This window comes from Vipera berus (assembly GCF_964194415.1).
Source record: "Vipera berus genome assembly, chromosome: 1".
Taxonomy (NCBI): Eukaryota; Metazoa; Chordata; class Lepidosauria; order Squamata; family Viperidae; genus Vipera; species Vipera berus.
Window position 1 is genome coordinate 333,338,437 of NC_138202.1, and position 25,338 is coordinate 333,363,774.

A 25,338-nucleotide genomic window follows, 5' to 3' on the forward strand; every position below is an offset into this window, starting at 1 on the left:
AACGGCTGCCTGGCACGTCACAACATAGGGCCGGTTTTGGCACGTCACAGCCTGGCACATCGTGGCAGAGCACTGTTTTCAGGTGCATTGCGCCGCTTGCCTCCCCCGAAGGTGAACAGCTGCCTGGCGTGTTGCGGCATAGGGCCAGTTTCAGTGCATCGCAGCCTGGCGCATCGCAGCAGAGTGCTGGTTTTGGGTGCATCGTGGCCGCTCACCTCCCCCAGAGGCAAACGGTCGCCTGGTGTATCACAGCAGAGGGTTGGTTTCAGCACGTCTCTTCCCCCGCCCCCTTTAATATCATGTCTTCCCCCACCCCCTTTAATATCAGTGAGGCTCCTCCAGTGGACCATGACCCGGTACTCGTCCCAATCCCATCCCCCCTCGGCCAGAGACCCTCAGATTCGTCCCAGTCCTGTCTAGCTCCACACAAGTGCCCCTGACGCGAGTGACATCGAGCCGGCCACTTCCACCCAGTATGCCACATCCATGCCAGCCACGCCCACCCAGTAGGCCACACCCATTCAGCACCTGACAATAAATAACTGGGGTTTGGGTTGCAGTTTGGGCACTCGGTCTCTAAAAGGTTCGCCATCACTGGGTTAATTATTACCCCTATATATTAGATACTGATATTAGAATTAAAAGTTTTTGAAGTTGAGATACTCAGAAAGTATGACATAGCTAATCTTATCCACAGATTCCAAAGTCTTCCCTTGCTGATATGTATGTCTGGACCCAAAATTCTGCCTTGTTTAACATACAATGCCCAAAGGGAACAGATGCACCAGTCAGTGATAATAGATCACACAACTGGAATAATTATTTATTTATTGGTTGAATTTATTTTACATGCACCACTATCAATACAGGAAGAGTTTCTTGGGCATAAAATAATTGCTCCCATAATAACAGTCTGGCCTGGCCTGATAGCTCTAATTGGGGTCCCAATTTGTTTTTACTATTGTTTTTCACTATTGTTCAATCTGTATACCTACCTTATTCTGTACACCGCCCCGAGTCCCTCGGGAGAAGGGCAGTTTATAAAAACAAATAAATAAAATAATAAAATAAAATAAAATAAAATAAAATAAAATAAAATAAAATAAAATAAAATAAAATAAAATAAAATAATAATAATAATAATAATAATAATAATAATAATAATAATAATAATAATAAGAAGAAGAAGAAGAAGAAGAAGAAGAAGAAGAAGAAGAAGAAGAAGAAGAAGAAGAAGAAGAAGAAGAAGAAGAAGAAGAAGAAGAAGAAGAAGTAGTTGGAAGGTACCTTGGAGGTCATCTAGTCCAACCCCCTGCTAAGGCAGGAAACCCTATACCATTTCAGACAAATGGCTGTCCAGTCTCTTCTTAAAAACTTCCAGTGTTGGAGCATTCACCACTTCTAGAGGCAGGTTGTTCCACTGGTTAGTTGTTCTAACTGTCAGGCAGTTTCTCCTTAGTTCTAGGTTGCTTGTCTCCTTGACTAGTTTCCATCCATTGCTTCTTGTCCTGCTTTCAGATGCTTTGGAGAATAGCTTGGCTCCCTCTTCTTTGTGGCAGCCCCTGAGATATTGGAACACTGCTATCATGTCACCCCTCACCCTTCTCTTCATTAAACTACACATACCCAATTCCAGCAACCGTTCCCTATATGTTTTAGCCTCCAGTCCCCCAATCATCTTTGTTGCTCTTCTCTGTACTCCTTCTAGAGTCTCGACATCTTTTTTACATCGTGGTGACCAAAACTGGATGCAGTATTCCAGGTGTGGCCTTACCAAGGCATTGTAAAGTGGTATTAGTACTTCACGTGATCTTGATTCTATCCCTCTGTTAATGCAGCCTAGAACTGTGTTGGCATTTTTGGCAGCTGCAGCACACTGCTGGCTCATATTTAAGTGATTGTCCACTAGGACTCCAAGATCTCTCTCACAGTTACTATTATTGAGCAAGGTACCACCTATACTATATCTGTGCATTTGATTTTTCCTGCCTAAATGTAGAACCTTACTTTTTTCACAATTGAATTTCATTTTGTTAGATAGTGCCCAGTTAAGTTATAGATGATCTTGTTGCCCTTCCTTCCTTCCTTCCTTCCTTCCTTCCCTCCTTCCTTCCCCTTTGAGTTGATTTTTGTAAGTAGTTTGCACTGCCTCCTTCCTAGGAATGAGAAAGAGTGACGGGCTGAAAATCATCCAGCTGGCTTTATGGCTAAGGCAGGAACAGAAGTGTCTAGCTTGGTGCCTTAACTATTATACCAAACTGCCTCTTTTTATTTATTTATTGTTTTATTTATTTATTCAATTTCTATAGCTGCCCATCTCAATCCAATTTTTCTTTAGTGCTCAATATATTAAGCACAAGAAATTAACCATAAAAAATAAGGTACATTGTATTATTTTAACAATGACAAAAGAGTTGAATCTTTGAGCTAAGTGCCAGAATCTCCACTACAGTATTTGTTGCTTTAAAAACCAAAAGAAAAAGAAAAGCTGCTAAAAATATTATAAATATTTAACTTCTTTCTTTTTTTTTGTACTTGACAGATATATAATATCCCTAAATATTTAAAATTTGTATATTTATGAGTTGTTCTTTCATCAGTTCTTTTTCCCTTTTAATTGCCATATTCTATACTTATAATTTACCTTGCTGTGCTATAAGTATGGAAACTGTTCTTGCTTGAATGAGGTAAAACTTCTGCTGTAAACACACGCTTTTAATTTTGCCATTACTACATATTCTCTAACTTTGTTCCCAATCTATTTAAGTTTAAATTCTGAGTTTCATTAATAACTCTTTTGTAATATTGTTCTAAGTTTATCCCTGCACCCATGAATATTTATTTAGTAAATTATGATATTTTTGTTAGTATATTTAAGAATTATGTCTAGTAAAAAGAATGTGGTTTCATTTCAAATATGAATTCTAAAATTCTCCGAATAATAATGTGTATTTCTTTCAAATACTTTGGAGGGTTTTTTCCTTGTTTACCATATTTTGTGCCAAATTTGTTCAATAATTCTTCCCATTATTGTGTTGTGACTCTTTCTTTAAAAATTTGGCATCCATTTTATCGCACTTTTTTAAAAAAAAAATATGTGTTCTGTCTTCACATCCCAAAAGTGCTTTTCCAAAAGGTAACTGGACTTGTTTTTTTTCTTTGAAAAAGTTTCACTTCTCATCCAAGAAGCTTTTTCAGTTCTAAGTGGCTTGTGGGATATCATTAGAACTGAACTGGAACTGAAGAAGCTTCTTGGATGAGAAGTGAAATATTTCTGAAGAAAATATAGGACTGCATTGGCTTTTTTGGCAGCTGCAGCACACTGCTGGCTCATATTTAAGTGATTGTCCACTAGAACTCCAAGATCCCTCTCACAGTTACTACTGTTGAGACAGGTTTTCTTGCCTAAATGCAGAGCCTTCCTTTTTTCACCATTGAATTTCATTTTGTTAGATAGGGCCCAATGTTCAAGTCTGTCAAGATCCTTCTGTACCTTGAGCCTATCTTCTGGAGTGTTGGCTATTCCTGCCAGGTGTGAATTGGTGAATTAATAATCTGCTTATTCCTATGAAAATGCACATAATGCCAAAAATAGTATGATGGCACATAAAAATAGTTGATAGCTAACGCTCAGGAGAGTCTTTCAGTCTTCTCTAAGTAATATCAAAAATATTCTTTCTCCAAAAAAAACTGAACAAACCAGAATCAACACTATTGTGTCAAATCCCAGAAATTTTATTTTATTTATTGAATTTGTTTGCTGCTCATTTCACCATAAGGTGAGAGTAAGAATCTGCTTTTTAAGACAAGAGTTATACTTGACTTTCCTGAGGTACAAAGGACATTTTCATGCTAATTAATCAAAGGGTCATGTTCCAAAGATTATGGTAAGGTTAACTGACATAAAGACATATCTCAAGAGTTGCAAAAATGATTCAGTATTTTGGTATAAGTGTCACCTTATTATGCGCTATGAAATGAAGTAAACCAAATTCTTTATCTTTACATTCCACATTTCCTCAAGAGCTAAATAAATAAATAAATAATAATTAATAAATAAATAAATAATAAATAAATATGATGTATAAATAGCACCATCCCACAAAATAACTGAGTAAAATAGTTTGGTCTGGGAGACAGTGATTTCCCCAAGTTACACAGTGAACTTATATTGATTAGTTTCCTCCTTTATTTTCCATACCCAAGTTTGAACTACAGCTTGCCATATATCAAGGTTGAAGTTCCTATCAAGCTTTAGCCCCACTGTGAATAATAGCAGACATCTGTGTATTTCTTTGCAATTTGGGAGTGGGAGTATAATGCACTGATTCTCTTTTATTTCTGTTCAGTGTGTTTTGCTTTGTTGCACCTCACCCAGAGTCCTATGACTGAGGCAATGAACAATCTTGTAAATAAATATATAGTAAGTCTAGCATATTACAACAGCCTAACTAATGGTTAGCACCGGCTCAGAGTTAGATAGAATTTAAGGGGGAGGTGGACCTAGTCTGCTGGTGGCTACGTAGGGATTCTAGCCTGTTTCCTCTTTTAATTCCGCCCCCAGGTTCTGCCACTTTTCTCCTATAAACATAATCTTAATTCTTGACAAATTATATATTTCAAATTCCATTCAACTGTCAAGTTACACCATAAGCTTTATCATAACTAAACTCTTTACAAGATTGTAACTTACCATTAAGATAATAGAACATATATCCCTTTTGAGAAACAGCTACGTCAGTGCAAACCATTGACTAGAAATCCTTAATCATAAAAGTATATTTGATTTCTACTGATTTCTAAGAACCACATTTATATTTGTACCCTGTAATGTTTAAAATGGCTTCTGGCTAATCACAATAATGATTAATATCTTTTGCCAATCCCTTCTAAAAAAATAACTAGGAGCAATAGTGAATGTATTCTTTATTGTAATGCATTAGGGTTGAGTTTTAATCCATCATTACATGAATGCTTTAATTTTGTGTGTGTATGTGTACCATCAAGTCAGTTTTTACTCCTGATTACTGCTTGGACATGTCCCTCATTTTCCTTGGCAAGTTTTCAGGAGTTTGCCCTTTCTTGCATCCCAAGCTTGTAAGCCGCCCTGAGTCTTTGGAGAAGGGCGGGATATAAATAAAATTAAAATAAAAAAATAAAAATAAGAGGGGGTGACTGCCCTAAGTTGCCCAGCTAGCTTTGTGCCCAAGGCAGGCCTACAACTCAGACTCCCAGTTTCTAACCACTATATCAAGCTGAGTCTCTTATTCCATAAAGCAATCTTAATTCATTTTTCATCCCGAGTACAATAACCATATCTGGGTGTGTTGGAGGGGTGTTTCTATTAACAAGTCAAAAGATTAGACTGGATATAAAAAATTCAAATTCATCCATACTTTATTTATTTTTATTTATTTATTTTAATTCCATTTATATCCCGCCCTTCTCCGAAGACTCAGGGCGGCTTACAAGCTTAGCAGTAGCCTTCATTCTATGTATATGCCTGCTTATTAGGGCTTTCATACACCCCCCAAGCGGCATTATTACAAAGTCAGCTTAATTGCCTCCAACAATCTGGGTCCTCACTGATAACTTGGATAAGTTATCATTTTAAAAAGAGATAATAATGGTAAACAGTTTCTTGAAGCAAAGAATTATAGTGATATTCATTAATATTAATAATAGAAAAACAGGATAATTTAATATATGTCTAGACAGAAATAAAGTCTCAATATTAGACAAATTGAACTTACCAAATATTGCCATGTGCATTCCCTCTGGAAAGGGTTCAGCCATACTATTCCCATTCACATGATGTTTATCTGAAAATCAAAGTAATATTAACTTATCCAGTAAGAATGTTTGTTTGACTTATATGGCTCATCTTATATAAGAGAAGATCATCTTTATTGTCATTTTTTTATTGTGGGCACACTGGAACACATTAAAAATGAAATTCTGTTGCCTTCTCTCAAAAGTGCACACATACATAACACACATATAAACATGCTATATACAACATATGTATATACCTACACCCTTACATATAAATACATATACATATTAATCACTGTCCATCTTGAATACATAGCAGAAAGAGGAAGCTTGAGAGTTCACAAGTGTAATACTGTATGGAACAAAACTGTGACTGAATCTGAAAGTTCTGCTTCGGATACCACAAAGTCTCCTCCCAGAAGGTAACAAGGAAAACAGGTTGTGAAGAGGATGTGCAGTGTCCCAGACAATCCTGCAGACTCTGCTCTAGCAACACTCATATGCTATGTCCTGGATGGAAGGGAGGGAACTGCCAATAATCTTTTGTGCCATTCTCACCACTCTCTGCACTGCCTTTCTGTCTGAAGCAGTGATGGTTCCAAACCAGACTGTAATGCAATATGACAGTATGCTCCCAATCTATAGAAAGTGGTAAGGATAGGGCAGGGGTCGGCAACCTGAAAAAGGAAAAGAGCCACTGGGAACCGGTTCCATCACACACCAAAGAAAGTGGGAGCAGCGTGCGTGCGTCCATGCATGCGCATGCGCAAAAAACGCTTTGCGCATGCACAAAATGTTTTTTCTTGCGCATGCATGGACGCGCACGGTTGCCATTTTTTTAATGTATGATGGAACCGGTTGCGCGACGGTGACGGCCCGTTTGCAGAGCTGCCACCTTCGGCAGCCTGCAAACGTGCCGCGGCAGCTTTCCCAGAGCGGCGGCGCTGCCCATTCGCCAGCTTGGTGGTGATGGAGAGTGAAGCAAAATAGCTCTGGAGAGATATAGGAATATAGTTTTTGCTTATTATTTTGAAGGTAGTATGAAACTTACACATTTGAATAAATATAACAATATATTTTTCTGGCCACTGCAGCTTTTCACTTTTAATGAAAGAGGTAAATATACTCTAACTTAAGCTATTCATGCTTTTTACCATGTATATGTCATGGTTCCGACAGATAAAACTCTACAAAAGAACTTTGAGGCATTGTTTACCTTAAAGAATCTTTTTATTCAAGAAACAAAGTATCGGCACTACATAGTTAAAGCCAAAAACTGATTTCCCCTCCTCTTGGTACAAGGTAATAAATCACAATTCCCTCCTCCAATTAACAGTCATAAATCACATTCCCCAATTAGCTTGAAGCCCGGGTTTTCTCCCCAGCTCTCCAGCCGGCCAAATCTTTATCAACTCTGGGCACAATAACCTTGGATTCCCACGGCTGAGTTATTATTGTTATGACTAGCTGGACTCTCATCCACATTCCCCCTCCCAGCATCAACGAACTCTAAAAGTGATAGAGAAAAGATGGCTACATTTCCATCTGTTGTCAAAGCAAGAACATCCAATGTTATCAGTGTTGACAGTATAATCAATATTTCTTTCCCAGGTACTTGGAATTTACAATAAACTAATAGACTTCTAAAATATTTTCAGTTATACTTATTGGAATGAAATTCACATTTACATTTTATTTCAAAATCATTTTCTCATGTTCTTCCTATATATCTTAAGAAAATTAATGGTTCTCCCTCCTTTCTTTAAACCACTATCCATTAAGTCACAAAATTAAAATGCACAACAGCTCCAAGATATTGCATTGTTAAATACATATATTTTCCACCTTTGGAGTAAGCAGTGTTACACATAATGCAGAATAGAATTAAGAAATAGAAAGCCAAAGATATTGAAGCTGTGGCATAAGAAAAGGAAACGATAAATTCAAATTATACTCATACTATTCATTATACCTCTCCATATCTTCTTCTCTTGCAAACCATTTCTGTACAAGGATCATACATTGATCCCAATAAACATATGTTTAATTTCACCCACAAGAATTCTGTATTTTTATCTGTGTATGTGTATATATTCCAAATATAAATTTTATTAAAGACATTTTTCCACAAAGTAAAAATAATAGATTCTGAGTTAAAGATAAGTGAAGAAAAGTAGTAGAAAAGTGAAAAGAAATTAAAGAAGTAAAAAATAAAAAAGCGGTTTCCACTTTTTTATAACATCAGTTATTATGTTTATATTTTGTCCTAAGGCTACATTAAAGTTTCCTTCTTTCCATAATGTACCATTTCTAGTCATCAAATCCATAAATCATCAGTTCATTTTTTTCAGCAAAAAGTCCATAAAGGTTTCCCACAGCATCTTTACATAAATATGCGTAAATGCTTTAAAACAATGAAAAGGACATCATACATTCTTGTTATTCACAGCTCAGTGCTGAATTTTTAAACTATCCGTGTGTTCTCATGCATTTTTTACCCTTGTCACATATGACTCTGACTGCTTTCAGTAATGACCTTCAATTCTATATTTATGCGCGATATTCCATAATTCAAGACTATTCGTTATTTTATTTCTTAATTATTAAAACATGCAAAAATGAAAGTTGGCTATTTTTCCTCTTCCATCATAAATTGAACATTTACATGAATACTATTCAAACGCTGCAGAAATTCTTGAGCTTGAAAAATTATTCTTATTTTAATTTTATCCCAAAACATATAATCACTTTTATTTTTAATTCCATTCACTTTCCTGGACACTCCTTCTTTAGCCCTCTTTACCCATTTCAGAACATATATATTTTTTATTTTCATTGAAACCATTCTGCATTTTCCATGCTACTTTCAATCTTACCTGTTTCTTGCTCTGTTTGACTAAGATGATTTACAACTTTCTTTCTCTATATATACATACAATCTTTCTCACTAAGTACATTCTCTTACTTGCATTTTTCCTCATCCTCAGCCTCTTTCACATCATCTTTCAAGCAAGCATATTATTTTTACTTCCCATTAACATAACTGCACATTTCAATAGGACTCTACAATACAATCCTTTTCACTGTGTTTGAAGCAGATTTCACATTTTTCCTTATGTCTATTTCCCATTCTGTTCAGAATTAATCTTGTAGTACTTTTTGTACAAGAATAGTACTTTCTCTTCCAGAAATATTTTTTTCTTTTTAGTTTAGTTTAGTTTTTTCTTCTAGTTTCTTTCACTTCTTCCATCTTTTTCCAAGATCCACTCCTGATACTACCAAAAAGTTTTATCCCTCATCTGGAACCCCTTATCATCCAGATGAGAAAAAATATAAAAGTTCCCAAGTTCTATTTTTCATCAGAAAAAAATTAATCATGTTTTTGAACTAATTCATTTGCCATGTAAATACAACATGAATAGACTTACGCCTAAGTCACATAACTATAACAGCCATTACTGCAAATGCAAAGTTCACTAAAGGACAGCACTTGGCACCTTGATCCCACTGTCACTCTAGTCTAGTGCTATCAATGAAGATGTGTGTTTGGTCCAGTGGTTAAGGCACCAGGCTAGAAACTGTGAGATGGTGAGTTCTAATCCTACGTTAGCCATGAAAGGCGGCTGGGTGACTTTGGGTCAGTCACTCACTCTCAGCCCAACTCACCTCACAGGGTTAGAGGAGGAAGGAATATCAGATATATTCACTTCCTTGAGCTGTTTACATAAATAATAAAGGCAGGATATAAAATAAATAAATAAAAATAATAAATAATAAAGATGGGAACAAGTGAGAGCCTTTCACATTTACTTGTGGAGTTACAAAACACAATCTAAGGACTCCTATGTTAATTTGTATTCTTTAAATCTATTTCTCTTAGGCTTGAATCATGTTAATAGCAGTGTGGTTAATGGCAATTTAACTAAAGCAAACAAAGTTGTTCTTTGTCCCCTTTGCTATAAATCCTGGTCCTTAAAGTGTTGAATAGAAATATCTGACAAGATGAGAAGATAATGGGACAAAACATTAAAAATGAGAGTTTTAAGTTCAGAGCTTTAATGGATTATTTATTTATGATCTTACAAGGCTCTCTGAAAGATTTTACATTTTTGATGAAACCACCTTCCTTAGCAGCAGAAATTCTTGTCTCAATTGCAGTCATAACCTGAAGAATATCTGTACTTTTTGTCCATATTTCCTCATCAAATAACTGCTAGCCTCTTTCTGGCTTTATTCTCACCAAGATTCCATGTAAATTTTTTTCAATGCTATAAGTGAACATCAGTATAAATCTGTAAGCCAGTGGGTTACCTTTCAGCCTTTATACAAATGCTAACCAATTTCAGTGTTCTCATCAGATGGGTAATAATTTATCTGTCTTAAAAAGTCAGGAGAAAATGCTCCAAATGCACACAGAAGATATAGCAACAAGACTAACCAATCTCACAATATGGTTGAGAAAGAACTAATGACATGCAAAGACAAGAAAGAACCAAAGAAAGTTGTCTCCATTTACTGTTGTTGCTTTCCAACGGAGTATTCTTCCTCCCAACAAAAGTCTCTAGACACTATGGTCTAGGTAGAAAATGGTAGCCATCCTGTGACCACAGTTCCAATAATTGTCCAAATAACTTCACAAAGGCCTTAGGACTTTGCTTTTCCAAACATCAGCCCTTCGTGCAATTGTATATGATATTAAAGGAAAATTGTGGGAAAAAGAGCTATTTAAATTTTTTTAAACAGATCTACTCTTCTTTAGTACTAGTAGTGCCCGAAAGAATGAAGCGACTGGGCCAAAGCCAAAAGGACGCTCCGCTGTGGATGTATATGGTGGTGAAAGGAAAGTCCGATGCTGTAAAGATTTTTTCTCCATAGGAACCTGGAATGTAAGATCCATGAATCAAGGAAAGATGGACGTGGTCAAACAAGAGATGACAAGACTGAACATCGACATCTTAGGAATCAGCAAAGTAAAATGGACAGGAATGGGTGAATTTAATTCAGATGACCATCAGGTATACTACTGTGGGCAAGAATCCCTCAGAAGAAATGGAGTAGCCTTCATAGTCAATAAAAGAGTAGGAAAAGCAATACTGGGATACAATCCCCAAAATGACAGAACGATCTCAGTTCAAATCCAAGGCAAACCATTCAATATCACAGTAGTCCAAGTCTATGCCCCAACTACCGGTGCTGAAGAGGATGAAATTGACCGGTTCTATGAAGCCCTACAGCACCTTATAGAACTAACACCAAAAAATGATGTCCTTATCATCATGGGGGATTGGAATGCTAAAGTAGGAAGCCAAAAGATAACCGAAATAACAGGCAAGTTTGGTCTTCGAGTACAAAATGAAGCAGGGCACAGGCTGATATAATTTTCTCAAGAGAATACAATGGTGATAGCAAACACTCTTTTCTAACAACCCAAGAGACAGCTCTACACATGGATATCACCAGACAGTCAACACAGAAATCAGATTGACTATGTGCTCTGCAGCCAAGGATGGAGAAGCTCTATACAGTCAGTAAAAACAAGACCAGGAGCTGACTGTGGCTCAAACCATGAGCTTCTAGTTGCAAAATGTAGGCTTAAACTGAAGAAAGTAGGGAAAAGCATTAGGCCACTCAGGTATGAACTAAATCATATCCCTGATGAATATACAGTAGAGGTGACAAATAGATTTAAGGAATTAGATCTGATAGACAGAAAGCCTGAAGAACTATGGACGGAGGTTCACAACATTGTACAAGTGGTAGCAACCAAAACCATCCCAAAGAAAAAGAAATGCAAGAAAGCAAAATGGCTGTCTGAGGAAGCTTTGCAGATAGCTGAGGACAGGAGGGAAACGAAAGGCAAGGGAGAAAAAGAAAGATACACCCAATCGAAAGATACACCCAATCGAATTCCAGAGAATAGCTAGAACAGATAAGAAGGCCTTCTTAAATGAACAGTGCAAAGAAATAGAAGAAAACTATAAAATAGGGAGGACTAGAGATCTCTTCAAGAAAATTGGAGATGAAGGGAACGTTTCATGCAAAAATAGGCATGATAAAGGACCAAAATGGCAGGGACCTAACAGAGGCAGAAGAGATTAAGAAGAGGTGGCAAAATTACACAGAAGAACTATACAAGAACGAGCTTAACGTCCCTGATAACCACGATGAGGTGGTCACTGACCTCAAGCCAGACATCCTAGAATGTGAAGTGAAATGGGCCTTAGGAAAGCTGAGCAACAACAAAGCTAGTGGAGGTGACAGTATTCCAGCTGAGCTATTCAAAATCTTAAAAGACGATGCAGTAAAAGTGCTACACTCAATTTGCCAGCAAATTTGGAAAACTCAACAGTGGCCACAGGATTGGAAAAGATCAGTTTACATTCCAGTTCCAAAACAAGGCAGTACCAAAGAATGTTCAAACTATCGCACCATTGCATTCATTTCACATGCTAGTAAAGTTATGTTTAAAATCTTACAAGCTAGACTCCAGCAGTATGTGGATCGAGAACTACCAGAATTACAGGCAGGATTTCGAAGAGGCAGAGGAACTAGAGATTAAATTGCCAACATAAGCTGGATCATGGAGAAAGCTAGGGAGTTCCAGAAAAACATCTACTTCTGCTTCATTGACTATGCTAAAACATTTGATTGTGTGGATCACAACAAACTGTGGCAAGTTCTTAAAGAGATGGGAGTACCAGACCATCTTATTTGTCTCTTGAGAAACCTATATGTGGGTCAAGAAGCAATGGTGAGAACTGGACACAGAACCACTGATTGGTTCAAAATTGGGAAAGGAGTCCGGCAAGGTTGTATACTGTTACTCTGCTTGTTTAACTTATATGCAGAGCACATCATGAGAAAGGCAGGGCTAGATGAATTAAAAGTTGGAATTAAAATTGCCGGGAGAAATATCAACTACCTAAGATATGCAGATGATACCACTCTAATGGCAGAAAGTGAAGAGGAACTAAAGAGCTTCTTGATGCGGGTGAAGAAGGAAAGTGCAAACGTTGGGTTGAAACTAAACATTAAGAAAACCAAGATCATGGCATCCGGCCCTCTCAATTCCTGGCAAATAGATGGGGAAGAAATGGAGGTAGTGAAAGATTTTATTTTCCTGGGCTCCAAGATCACCGCAAATGGGGACTGCAGCCAAGAAATTAAAAGACGCTTGCTCCTGGGGCGGAAAGCCATGACAAATCTAGACAGCACACTAAAAAGCAGAGACATCACCCTGCCAACAAAAGTGCATATAGTTAAGGCTATGGTCTTCCCAGTTGCAATGTATGGCTGTGAAAGTTGGACCATAAGAAAGGCTGAGCGCCAAAGAATTGAAGCCTTTGAACTATGGTGCTGGAGAAGACTCCTGCGAGTCCCTTGGACTGCAAGGTGATCAAACCGGTCAGTCCTAGAGGAGATCAACCCTGACTGCTCTTTAGAAGGCCAGATCCTGAAGTTGAAACTCAAATACTTTAGCCACCTAATGAGATGGAAGGACTCACTGGAGAAGAGCCTAATGCTGGGAAAGATTGAGGGCAAGAGAAGAAGGGGACGACAGTGAATGAGGTGGCTGGATGGAGTCACTGAAGCCGTAGGCGTGAGCCTAAAAGGACTCCAGAAGGTGGTAGAGGACAGGAAGGCCTGGAGGATCGTTGTCCATGGGGTCATGATGGGTCGGACACGACTTCACAACTAACAACAACTGTTCTTTATTTGACTGCTGGTCCATTATTCTTTTAATCAAGATGAGTCCAATAAATCACAGACAAATTTGACCTTTGCTCCAAATAATTCATTGGTATTTTTTTTAAAAAAAATCATTAGTAAAACATGGCTTGTTGAATAAACCACTCTTTATAGTTCTTTCTTTGCACTAAGCCATAAAGCATGGTTTTAAAACCACAGTGCCTAGATTTACACAACATGTTAAGCCAAAACAAAATGACTTTTTTTATGATTCGCCTAAGTATGATGTGTGAATGTATCCAGCCTGTAAGCATTTTACCAATATTTAATACTAAGGGAAACAGAAATACAAAGAATATAATCTGAATCTGCAGTTTCTCTAGAACTAAATTACACTACCAATTGCTGCCCTTGGAACTGAGAGTAGCAGCAGCAGCCACTTTTATACTTGGAGACGGGGTCCCAAGAAAAGAGTTAAAGAGACAAATAATACAAAGTAAAGAATGAGAAAACTTCCAGACCAACCAGGTGACTTTTCAGCTAATTAGATGGAGACTTATTAAAAACAACACGGTTTCAATTTATATTTCAGAACAAATTATTTTTACTTATTAAAAGTGACAGTGACGAAGGGCACTGTGGTAAGTTTGAGCAATTTGTTCATATAGCACTAGCACAATCTGACACCTCATATGCAATTGGATGTATTACGGCAAGAGCACTACTGTCTGCATACTGATCAATATTACAAAATATGATGTATTTCAGCATAGTATTTCTGCAGATTATTCCAAAACTCATTTTATACTGAGTTGAAGATAAGACCCAAATTCCTTCTGGATTTGTTTGTTTGTTTGAAAGCAGCTATCTAACCAAAGAAAAATAACTTATAGTATATTACTATCAGTGGGAAAACTAAGTTTGGAATAAAATAGTTGTACACTTTTAAATTACTCATTTTTGGAAATCAAGAATACAATCCATATATTTATGTTTCAAACGGTACACAACTGCCTAATCAGCCTTTGAAATCCATAACTCTACTGCACATTTTCCTGTTTTCATCTACAGTATCCTTTTGATTTTCTCCCATGCCATTCATTTTCTAGACAGAAGATACAAAACCAAAAGGAGCTACATACAGTTGCAAGAAAAAGTATGTGAACCCTTTGGGATTACGTGGAGTTTTGCATGAATTGGCCATAAAATGCGCTCTAAACGTCATGTAAGTCACAACAATAGAAAAACACAGTCTGCTTAAAATAATACTACACAAACATTAGCTGTTGTCATGTTTTAATTGAACATAAGATGGAAACATTCACAGTGCAGGGTGGAAAAAGTATGTGAACCTTTGGACTTAATAACTGGTTGACCCTCCTTTGGCAGCAATAACCTCAACCAAACATTTCCTGTAGTTGCAGATCAGACCTGCACAACGATCTGGAGTAATTTTGGACCACTCCTCTTCACAAAACTGTTTCAGTGTAGCAATATTCTTGGGATGTCTGGTGTGAATCGCTCTCTTAAGGTCATGTAACAGCATTTCAATTGGGTTGAGGTCAGGACTGGGCCACTCCAGGAGGCGTATTCTGTTCTGTTGAAGCCATTGTTTTGTTGAATTACTTGTATGCTTTGGGTCATTGTCCTGTTGCATCACCCATCCTCTGCGGAGCTTCAGTTGGCGGACAGATGGTCGTACGTTTTCCTGCAAAATGTCCTGATAAACTCTGGAATTCATTTTCCCATCAATGACAACAATCCGTTCAGGCCCTGAGGCAGCAAAGCAACCCCAAACCATGATGCTCCCTCCGCCATGTTTTACAGTGGGGATGAGGTTTTGATGTTGGTGTGCTGTGCCTTTTTTTCTCCACACGTAGTGTTGTGTGTTTTTCCCAAACAACTCAATTTTGGTTTCATCTGTCCACAGTATATTTTGCCAGTAGTGCTGTGGAACATCCAGGTGCTCTTTTGCAAACTTCAAACGTGCTGCAATATTTTTTTTGGACAGCAATGGCTTCCTCCGTGGTGTCCTCCCATGTACTCCATTCTTGTTTAATGTTTTCCTTATTGTAGATGTGTCAACAAAAATGTTAGCATGTGCCAGACATTTCTGTAGATCTTTAGCTGACACTCTAGGATTCTTCTTTACCTCATTAAGCATTATGCACTGTGCTCTTGCAGTCATTTTTACAGGACGACCATGCCTAGGGAGAGTAGCAACAGTGCTAAACTTTCTCCATTTGTAGACAGTCTGTCTTACCGTGGACACATGAACATCAAGGCTTTTGGAGATACTTTTGTAACCCTTTCCAGCTTCATGCAAGTCAACAATTCTTGATCGTAGGTCTTCTGAGAGCTCTTTTCTGCGAGGCATGGTTCACATCAGACAGTGCTTCTTGAGACCAGTAAACCCAAAACAGGTGTGTGTTTTTAAAGGGCAGGACAGCTGTCAGCAACACATCCAATATCATCACACTGATTGGAGTCAAGGTTGGCTCACTCCTGGCTCCAATTAGCTCTTGGAGAAGTCATTAGGCTAGGGGTTCACATACTTTTTCCACCCTGCACTGTGAATGTTTCCATCTTATGTTCAATTAAAACATGACAACAGCTAATGTTATTTTAAGCAGACTGTGTTTTTCTATTGTTGTGACTTACATGACGTTTAGAGTGCATTTTATGGCCAATTCATGCAAAACTCCACGTAATCCCAAAGGATTCACATACTTTTTCTTGCAACTGTAGATGTAGCTGAGAAGCAATTGTTTGTTACCTCCAATCACACAGTAGCCCAAGTTCTATCCAATTATTTTCTCCAGCCATGCATTCATAAATCCAGGGCAGCTAGAGAAAAGTTTCTCATAAACATAGCACCATCTGTCACAATGTAAGCCTTCAGATGTACTTTGGAAAGAAATCTGAAAGCCAGATTCCTACATTACTAAGACATGGTGTAGTTTAGTTTATGGCTTAGCATGTACTGCAAACTCAGAAGCTGTGATTTATTCAGTAAGTCATGGATAAACTAACATGGCATAGCACCAGAATATTATGATGCTAAAAAGGTATATAAACTCATAATCTATCTTTATTTATTTTTAACTCTTGAATTTTGATTTCTTTTCCCAAAACAGTAGATAAGGATGGACATAGTATCTCTTCAGCCATTACTGGATTGCAGTTCCCAACCTTCACCATTGTCCAAAACTTCCAGGATGATGATCATGGAAACTTAAAAGTATCCAAAAGACCACAACTTACACTAGGTAAAATGTTTGAAATAACAAGTTATTAATAAATTATGTTATACAATTGAAAAATAAATCCTGAATCTCTATTTTTTTAAATAGAGCATATTATTGTGTCACAGTCAGTCCATACGTATATTACAGATGGGGATTGAAGTGGCAGATATAGGGATTGTCTTATGAAATCAAATAGGTTCATAGCAGGGGTGTGATCTACGATGAGGGATTTGCCACATTATACTACCATTAGGCTATCACCTGCTGACATTTTTTGATTACCTCTGTACAAATAAGGACAAAGACATTCATGTTTTGTCACCTCTTGGTGGCATTGTTATTTTAGAACTCTAGCCCATATTTCACTATATTGTTAATATAGCACTTCTTCCCACCCTCCCCAATGACATATCTCACAAGAAGCCATTGTTCGGATGTGAGTAGCTGAAAGCAATGTGCAGGCTGTGATAGAATACTCTACATATACACACTGGTGCCTAACTACGCACACCCTGATGGCAGATTATCTGTCTAGAGGTTATATTAAAGTTTCATTCAACTGCCAGTCAATAGATGAACAACGATGGTTCAGTGCTTCTCCTACATTCCTGTCCCTGCCCCCACTACTTCCTGATAGTAACAAATGAGCAGAAGAAATGCTCAGATAAGCTTCATGGTATTAGACCTGTCCTTTACGATATGTTTTAGACTAACTTCACCAGACTTTTGTTGTTGTTAGCTGCGAAGTCGTGTCCGACCCATCGCGACCCCATGGACAATGTTCCTCCAGGCCTTCCTGTCCTCTACCATCTTCTGGAGTCCATTTAGGCTCACACCTACTGCTTCACCAGACCTAATCACTACCAATACCCTCCAGCACTTCCAACATGGAGTTCTTCACAGCACTGAAGTTCAGCATATCAAATCTCTTTCAATACAGTGGAATTCCTGCTTCTCACAATTGCTTTCAGAAGGTAGACCGGAAGCTTGTATTGATCCATTCATTAGCTTTAGGCAGTGTTATCTTCTGTTTATTTGTATGCCACTTTTCCATAAGAAGCCCAACGATCCACACCAACAGGAAACATAAAATACTTGTGTGTTTCAGTTTTGAGGGTGAAAATTCAAGCTATCAGAAATAGAACTGGGAGGTATATATAGATCCAATTCAATCATTTAAAAGTTAGTTTCTCAGCAGTTAGTAAATATACTCCATCTAGTTAAACATTTGCCTGACATCACATAACTTTCTCAAGGTATTTATTAAAAGTCCTAATATAGAAGAATGTAGCTAGCAAAATCTCTACCAGATGTTGCCAGATATTAACAGTTTACCAGATAAAATATTACCTGTAAATCTAACTACTACTTCAAAAGAAGCTACCTCACCTGACCATCATCTGGCTTAACCACTATGGGCTGGCTTTGCTGGGAGTGCACAGGTACAATAATGATGGTTAAATAATGATAGTTAAACAATTTCAATAGATCTAAAACAGAGGCAATGCAAACTGCTTCCCTTGAGTCATATACAACTTTCAGGCTGACTGCATATGGCCCACATGTACTTCTGGCAACAGCCATCTGTTTTTTCCCTGCAAATTGATTTGGAAAGAGAAGGTGTCAGAGAGATCATGGTTATCTCCATTTATTTTGACTCTGGCCCAGACCCATGCACCATCTAACAGAGGAGAACCAGACAGGAAGATGGCTGGCAGAAAAGAAGGACTGACCACATGTAGGGAGTAGGTTTTCATACCCTCTGGATCCTTTTGTTTGGAGTTGCTTCCTGTTCCTGTTTGAGGCTATTTCCTGTGTCGTGAACTTTTGACCTGAGTCTGAGTGTGCCTTTCTGGTATTCTGATGAGTTAATCCTATTGTGTCCTGTCTTAGACTTTGGGTGGGATATGTAGATTTCAGGTCTTTGTCTTCTTAATGTTCTAGCTCCAACCTTCCTGATGGTTTACATTTGCATGTCTATAGAACTGGTTTTTTGCTTGGGGGAAGGAGACATGGGACTATTAAGAAAACTGGGCATGCTTTCCTGGTTCTTCAATATCTTTTTAGGAAATTTATTTTTCTGCCCTTTTAATATTTCCTTCTCTGGGGAGCTGACTTCCCACACTATGTTCACATGTTTTTGAAGTTCTGCTAAAATGATGTACAAATATTGAAATTTCTTCCAGATTTGCCCAAGTTCTAACTGTCAGTATATCTCTCTGTTTCAGTGAGGCAGTAAACAACTATCTGGCTGTATTATAAACTATGTCTGGACTTATACCGCATAATAATCCAAAACCAGACAAACTATCTTGTAGCTAAGAGCAATATGTGAACCTAATCTTGACTCTTTTTATTTTACGCAGCTATACATCTCTCTAATGGCCTGGAACACATTTTCCTCCCCCTATTTGCTTGCTATGTAAAGACAGGTTGTTCCTAATCTTAGAAAGATTTAACACATGTACAAATTAGATTACAGCCATCAAACATAGGAAAGGCAGATGGACAGCATTACTCTTTGCCCACCTCTCTTTTGGGGGAAGAATCCATCAAGGCAAATATTAACATGAAATGGAACGAATCTCGTCTTGAAAGGAACCCACAAGGTAGCTCCTTAGAGTACTGAAATCTGCCTTGGAATCTGAACTCACTTGTTGGAATTTCATTTGCTCCTCAAAAGTTGCCATGCGTGTAGATTTGTTTTGTCCCCAAATGCATATGTTTTTTGTTTTTGTTTTAATCCCATTTATATCCCACCCTTCTCCAAAGACTCAGAGCGGCTTACAATCTAAGAAGCACAAATCAATGTGTAAATCACATTGCCTTTTTGGAACTTGCCTTCAAATTCATACTACTAAAGCCAATGTATTTTTCTCTTTTTCTAAAAGGATTTGTAGTATTAATTTATAAATTTCTTACAATGATCTTGAAAATTTTCTGACCCAAGACATACACACACACACACAAAAGATTATGCTCTCTTTTGAACTGAATAACACATTTCTATATTAAATACAGGTTTCCATTATTACTGGCCTAATAAGCCTATTGTCATCTTGGCTATCAGCAACTCAATAAGTAATTATCATTCACCTTAGGCTGTTCCAGTCCATTAGACCAATACTGATGACTCAGGAAAGACAATAAATGAAGAGCAGAGCACTGATTAAAGATCAAGAAAAAACCCTGGGGGGGAGGGAGGTTGAATAATAAAATTGGTTGCTGTAATTCTCTAGTTCTTGGATATGTTTGCTGGAAGTCTGTGCAAAGTGAATATTAAAAACATTTGCTTTTCACATTGGAAAGAGATATTTGCAGATTTGAATAAGTGAGATATTTAAAAAATAAATCTTGGTAAAAAGAACTATGCTCCAGTCCTACACTCTTACATAATATAGTTGCTGTAAGAATCTTATCAGTAAAGAAAAGCCCAGGAATATTATAAATACTCCTTAGTCTGCATGACAGAGTAAACGGTGATGTCCTCCAAGCTATCACAATGGTGTGGGTTAACACTATCACATATTTAAAGTTTTTTTTTAATTGAAAAGTTTTAAAATACATTTTTGAATACAACCCCCCTCCTTCCCCCCTCTCCCCAACCCCTCCCTACCCTACCCTCCCCCTCCCCGACTTCCCAAAGCTGAATACAGGGTATAAGAATACAAATAAACATAATCTAAAATATGCTAACAACTATAAAACATTAAATTCTATCGCACTTTAACTCTCCATCGTCAGAATAGTAATAAAATAACTACAAACTAATTATACATCATATAAATCCGCTACTTATTCAAATGCTAAATGAAACTTTTTAGTCTCATATTTATTCTGGATATAATCAATCCATCTCCTCCATTCCACAATGTATCTCTGTTGCGATTGGTCTTTCAAATACGCGGAAATCTTCGCCATTTCCGCCAAGTTAGAAACTTTTAAAGTCCACTCTTCTATAGTCAGCAGTTCTTCCTTCTTCCAATATTGCGCTACTAAAAGTCTCACTGCCGTAATTAAATTCAACATCAACTTAATATCTATAACAGTAGTATCTGTAATAATACCCAATAAAAACAATTGCGGAGAAAACTTTATCCTTTTCTTAAATATCTTTTGCATATTCCACCAAATTTTAATCCAAAAAGCTTTAACCTTTTTACAAGTCCACCATATATTTAAAGTTTTTCATCATATGATGCACTGTCATTATCTACCAGCAACCATATTTTAATATGAAATATTGGCAAATAGGTATTAAAGGAGAGGTCAGGGAACAGGTCTGCAGATGGCCTTCTCATGTGAATTCAAGGGACTGCATTAACAGAATACTCTGTCATGTGAAAATGACTATATGGAATGAGATTTCAGGTAACAATAATATCGACTGTTCCAATTTAGAACAGAAAAATAGCTCCACAGCACAGTTCACATGGAATACGTTTTTTCAAAAATTCCCATAATTTAACTGCAATACAATCTATAAAGGTAAAAGGTAAAGGTTCCCCCACACATGCGTGCTAGTCGTTTCCGACTCTAGGGGCTGGTGGTCATCTCCGTTTCATAGCCGAAGAGCCAGCGCTTGTCCAAGGACGTCTCCATGGTCATGTGGCCAGCATGACTAGACGTCAAAGGCGCACGGAACGCTGTTACCTTCCCACCGTAGTGGTCCCTATTTTTCTACTTGCATTTTTACGTGCTTTTGAACTGCTAGGTTTGCAGAAGCTGGGACGAGTAAGAGCTGCTCACTCTGTTACGCGGCACTCGGGATTCGACCCGCCAAACTGCCGACCTTCTGATCGACATGCTCAGCGTCCTAACCCACTGATCCACCGCGTCCCTTCTAATACAATCTATACACATGACATTACTTCTGCTGTTGCTCCTCCTGCTGCTGCTGCTACTAGTACTACTATTACTACTGTCTAAACTCCCAGAAACTCTGTGCAGTTCACAACTAAAGGTTCTTCACAGAGGCTTTGTGCTAGGACAGAAGTAAGTCCAGCAAAAGTAAGATAGAGAGTATATAGGATGCTGCATTTATTGATGACCCACTTAAACAACAGCATGATTTATGACCATAATTCCAGGCTGAATTACAGTTGTAAATCAAGAATTACCCATATTATGGAACTCATAATTGAAACACTCATGGAAGTTTTTTAAAAAAAAACAAAGTTTCATTTTAAGTGAGGTTTTCAATCCAAAGTTAAGACTATTTTGTTATTTTTAAACTGTACTGTACACTTTTTCTTAAACAAGGAAAAGAGGTGAAGTCACACATTTAAATTAAGTTACTGGTTGTTTTTCTGTTGTTACACATACAATTTGAGAAACTATGTAACTTTTCTCTCAAATCAGAACCTATATGGAGATTCAGCATAATAATCTAGATAAGAAAATACATCAAGACTCCTAAACATTTCATGGACAAACCTGCAGAAATAAAAGGCAAAACTGTTCAGAAGAGAATTAGGAATTAATAAATATAACTACAGCAACATTCCCAGCAATATTCATTGGAGCCACCCTATTTGAATCAAGATCACAAAATAGACAGAACTGGGGAAATTCTACAAATATTGCTGGTATTAGTGTTGCTGTTTAGATTCAGCTTAGAAACTGAAAGCAAAGCAATTCACATTGGGTTGGATTAGTTCTTTTTACATTGCTATGCTTGAATATAATAATTTCCTGTAATTATATCAAAAAATATTTAATTTATCGGCATAATGATTCAAACCCTAATTGGTGCCACTGAAAATAGATAACCAGTAAGCAAAAGCCACAATTTTAATATTACAGCTTTGGCTTTTTAATGGAACTGCCTTGATGTATTTTCCAGGTAACACATAAAAGAACAAAATGCTATATTACACATAGATTGATAAGATATTGAGCTATGAACATTGCACAACTAGCTACATTTTGGAAAATTCCTCAGCATGGCACCTTTGGCAGCAATATATCAGCAGATACATTCGTCTTAGTGCCCACCAACTTCCCCAATAAATTTGATTTAAAAAAGAAAATAAAATGGAAAAGTACTGTTTTGTAAACCATCAGATTAAAACACAACATATATTCACAGCAAATATCCCAGGGATACTTTTTGAGCCTCATATACAGAACTTGAGAAAACAACTGGTAGGCTACTTATTCACATATGCTAATATCTCTTTCAAATGTGAAAAGCAAAAGTTGTTATTTAAGACTCAGAAACCATCTTTAAAATGATAGGAAACAGATAAGGACAAATTAAATCAAATAGTTCAAAAGTGAGACTACAAGTAGTCCTCAACTTACCACAGTTCATTTAGTGAGTGTTCCGTTACAACAGCAATGAAAAATTGACTTGACAACTGCAGTGATTCACTTAATAAGGGTGGCAAGAAAAGTCGTAAAATGGGGCTATTCTCTCTTAACAAATTTCTCACTTAGCAACATAAATTCTAGGCTCAAATGTGGTCGTAGGTCGAGGACTACCTGTATAGTATAGCTTTATCTCATATTTTGAGCAAAATAAATGACAATTTAAAGTTAAAAACAAACCACCTATTTTAATTTGGACAATTTGCCCTCTAGCTTGTGGTTTTCCGCATGCATTTTAGAAAAGTAGGTCTGAGATATTTGAAATGCAAACGATGGTGGAATTTAGCATCTTTCTTGAGAGGTATGGAAAAAGCATCTGAAGTAGCACTTGCCAGATTTTTAAGCATCAATGCAACAGAAATCCAAATGATTTCTGCAAAAGGAACATTTCATAGAATAATTTATTTGCTATGGCAAAGCTGTATGTTGTATAATTTTCCCCCGTTGCTATGGAAACTCATTTTAGTGTTGCAGTGATTGTTAATAAGGATTTGAAGTTATATCATTTTCATCATAGGACTCCACATCGTTATAGATAGAACCATGCTTTTCTTTGACAGTAGCACAGATCAACCACTATTGCAAAATACTGAATCGTACTACAAGAAAACAAATAAGCTCCGAGAGCACCAAGGACCCCTTAAATTGTACTAGTTTTCCTATTAGCTGTTTTTCTTTTGTTAAATTTGGCTAGTTTGGAGATTGCAAATGAATATAAGGAAAAATAGGACATTCAGAAGTACAAGATGGCTTTGCATGAAAAAGGTCCATCATGTATTGCTGGGACCTTTAGTTACAAAGACTAGGATAAGAGTGAAAAAAGACCTCCAATTGTAAATAAGTGTGTGAAGATGTTCATGTGTATGCAGCTGGAGGAAAGAGGTTATATATGTGTGTATATGTATGTGACCACATTTATATCTATGAGGCTATGTGTGTATGTGTGTTTTGGAGGGAAATTATAAGCTGATTTCTGCCCACTCATATCTGTACTGAGAAAAAGCCTGATGTGGTACCATTGTACTTGAAATGTTTGTTTATTTCTATCATCTTTGAACCCCCATCAGTTCAGGAAACAGTGCAAGGATTACAGGAATGCTACCATATTGTTTTAAGGTATAACTATATAATCTCAAAAGCCTATTAGAGTTCCCCTCTGCACATAATCTCCAAAAACTTCAGAATTGGGGATATTTTATTTTTATTTTATTTATTTTATTTTATTACATTTATATACCGCCCTTTCCCGAAGGACTCAGGGCGGTTTACAGGGTTATTAAAAGGCAAAATACAAAAGTTAAAAACAAATTTAAAAACAGAAATTATATGTGTCCCTGCCTAAATAAAACCCCAGTTAAAATAAGATTAATCCTCAGCCTGGGCCAGAGAGCTCGAAGAGCCAGGTCTTCAGGCCCCGGCGGAATGAACGGAGGTCGGGGGCAGTCCTCAGCTCCACTGGCAGCTGGTTCCAAAGGGCAGGCGCCCCCACTGAGAAGGCCCTATCCCTGGGTGTTACCCGCCGGCAATCTCTTACCGGTGGCACCCTGAGAAGACCCTCCCTGTGGGAGCGCACTGGACGAAGGGAACTTGATGCCGGCAGCAGGTGTTCCCTCAGATATCCCGGACCTAAGCCATTTAGGGCTTTATAGGTCATCACCAGCACCTTGAATCTCACCCGGAGGGCAACCGGTTTTCTTTTCTTTCTTTTTTGTGCTTTCTCTTTTTTCAAAATTGAGTTGTTTCTTACTTTATAATAACTGTTCCTGCAAACTTTTTTCAAGATATCTACACATATATCTTTTTTTTCTTCCAAGCATTTCACAAGTTCAGAGTCTGGGATTTTTCTTTTTGTTTTTCAGATCAACCAATTGTGAATCCATTGGTTATGAAAAAAAATTAACTCACCAGCTTGTTACCTCAGCCTGATGTCATGGGCTGAGAGAAAGTGATTGATCCAAAGTCACCCAGCCCATTTTCATGCCGCGGCAAGACTAGAATTCTTAGGCGCCTGGTTTCTAGCCTGATGCGTTCATCACTACACCAAACTACACATACTTCTACACCACTTTAATATGACTACATGTAGCCTCAAATGGAAGTAAAATACATGCCCAAATTCTTACATATTTCTTAACCTTTCTTCTAATGAATCCAGAACTCTGAGGTCATTGTAATTGGGATTAAACTGAAATTAGGATCTTGAAAAAATTATATAAAATGTTGAACATTCTTGGTGTATGTATGCCATTTGGTC

The 25,338-nt window shown here is 37.4% G+C and overlaps 1 protein-coding gene across 1 annotated transcript in view; it reads right to left on the minus strand.

Moving 5' to 3' along the window:
* MSRA (methionine sulfoxide reductase A) overlaps window positions 1–25,338 on the minus strand; it is a 228,109-nt gene that overhangs the window by 149,204 nt on the left and 53,567 nt on the right. Inside the window, exon 2 of the mRNA XM_081339974.1 lies at window positions 5,754–5,822. Within this exon, the coding sequence (XP_081196100.1) occupies window positions 5,754–5,822 (69 nt within the window). The remainder of the gene's footprint in view (window positions 1–5,753; window positions 5,823–25,338) is intronic.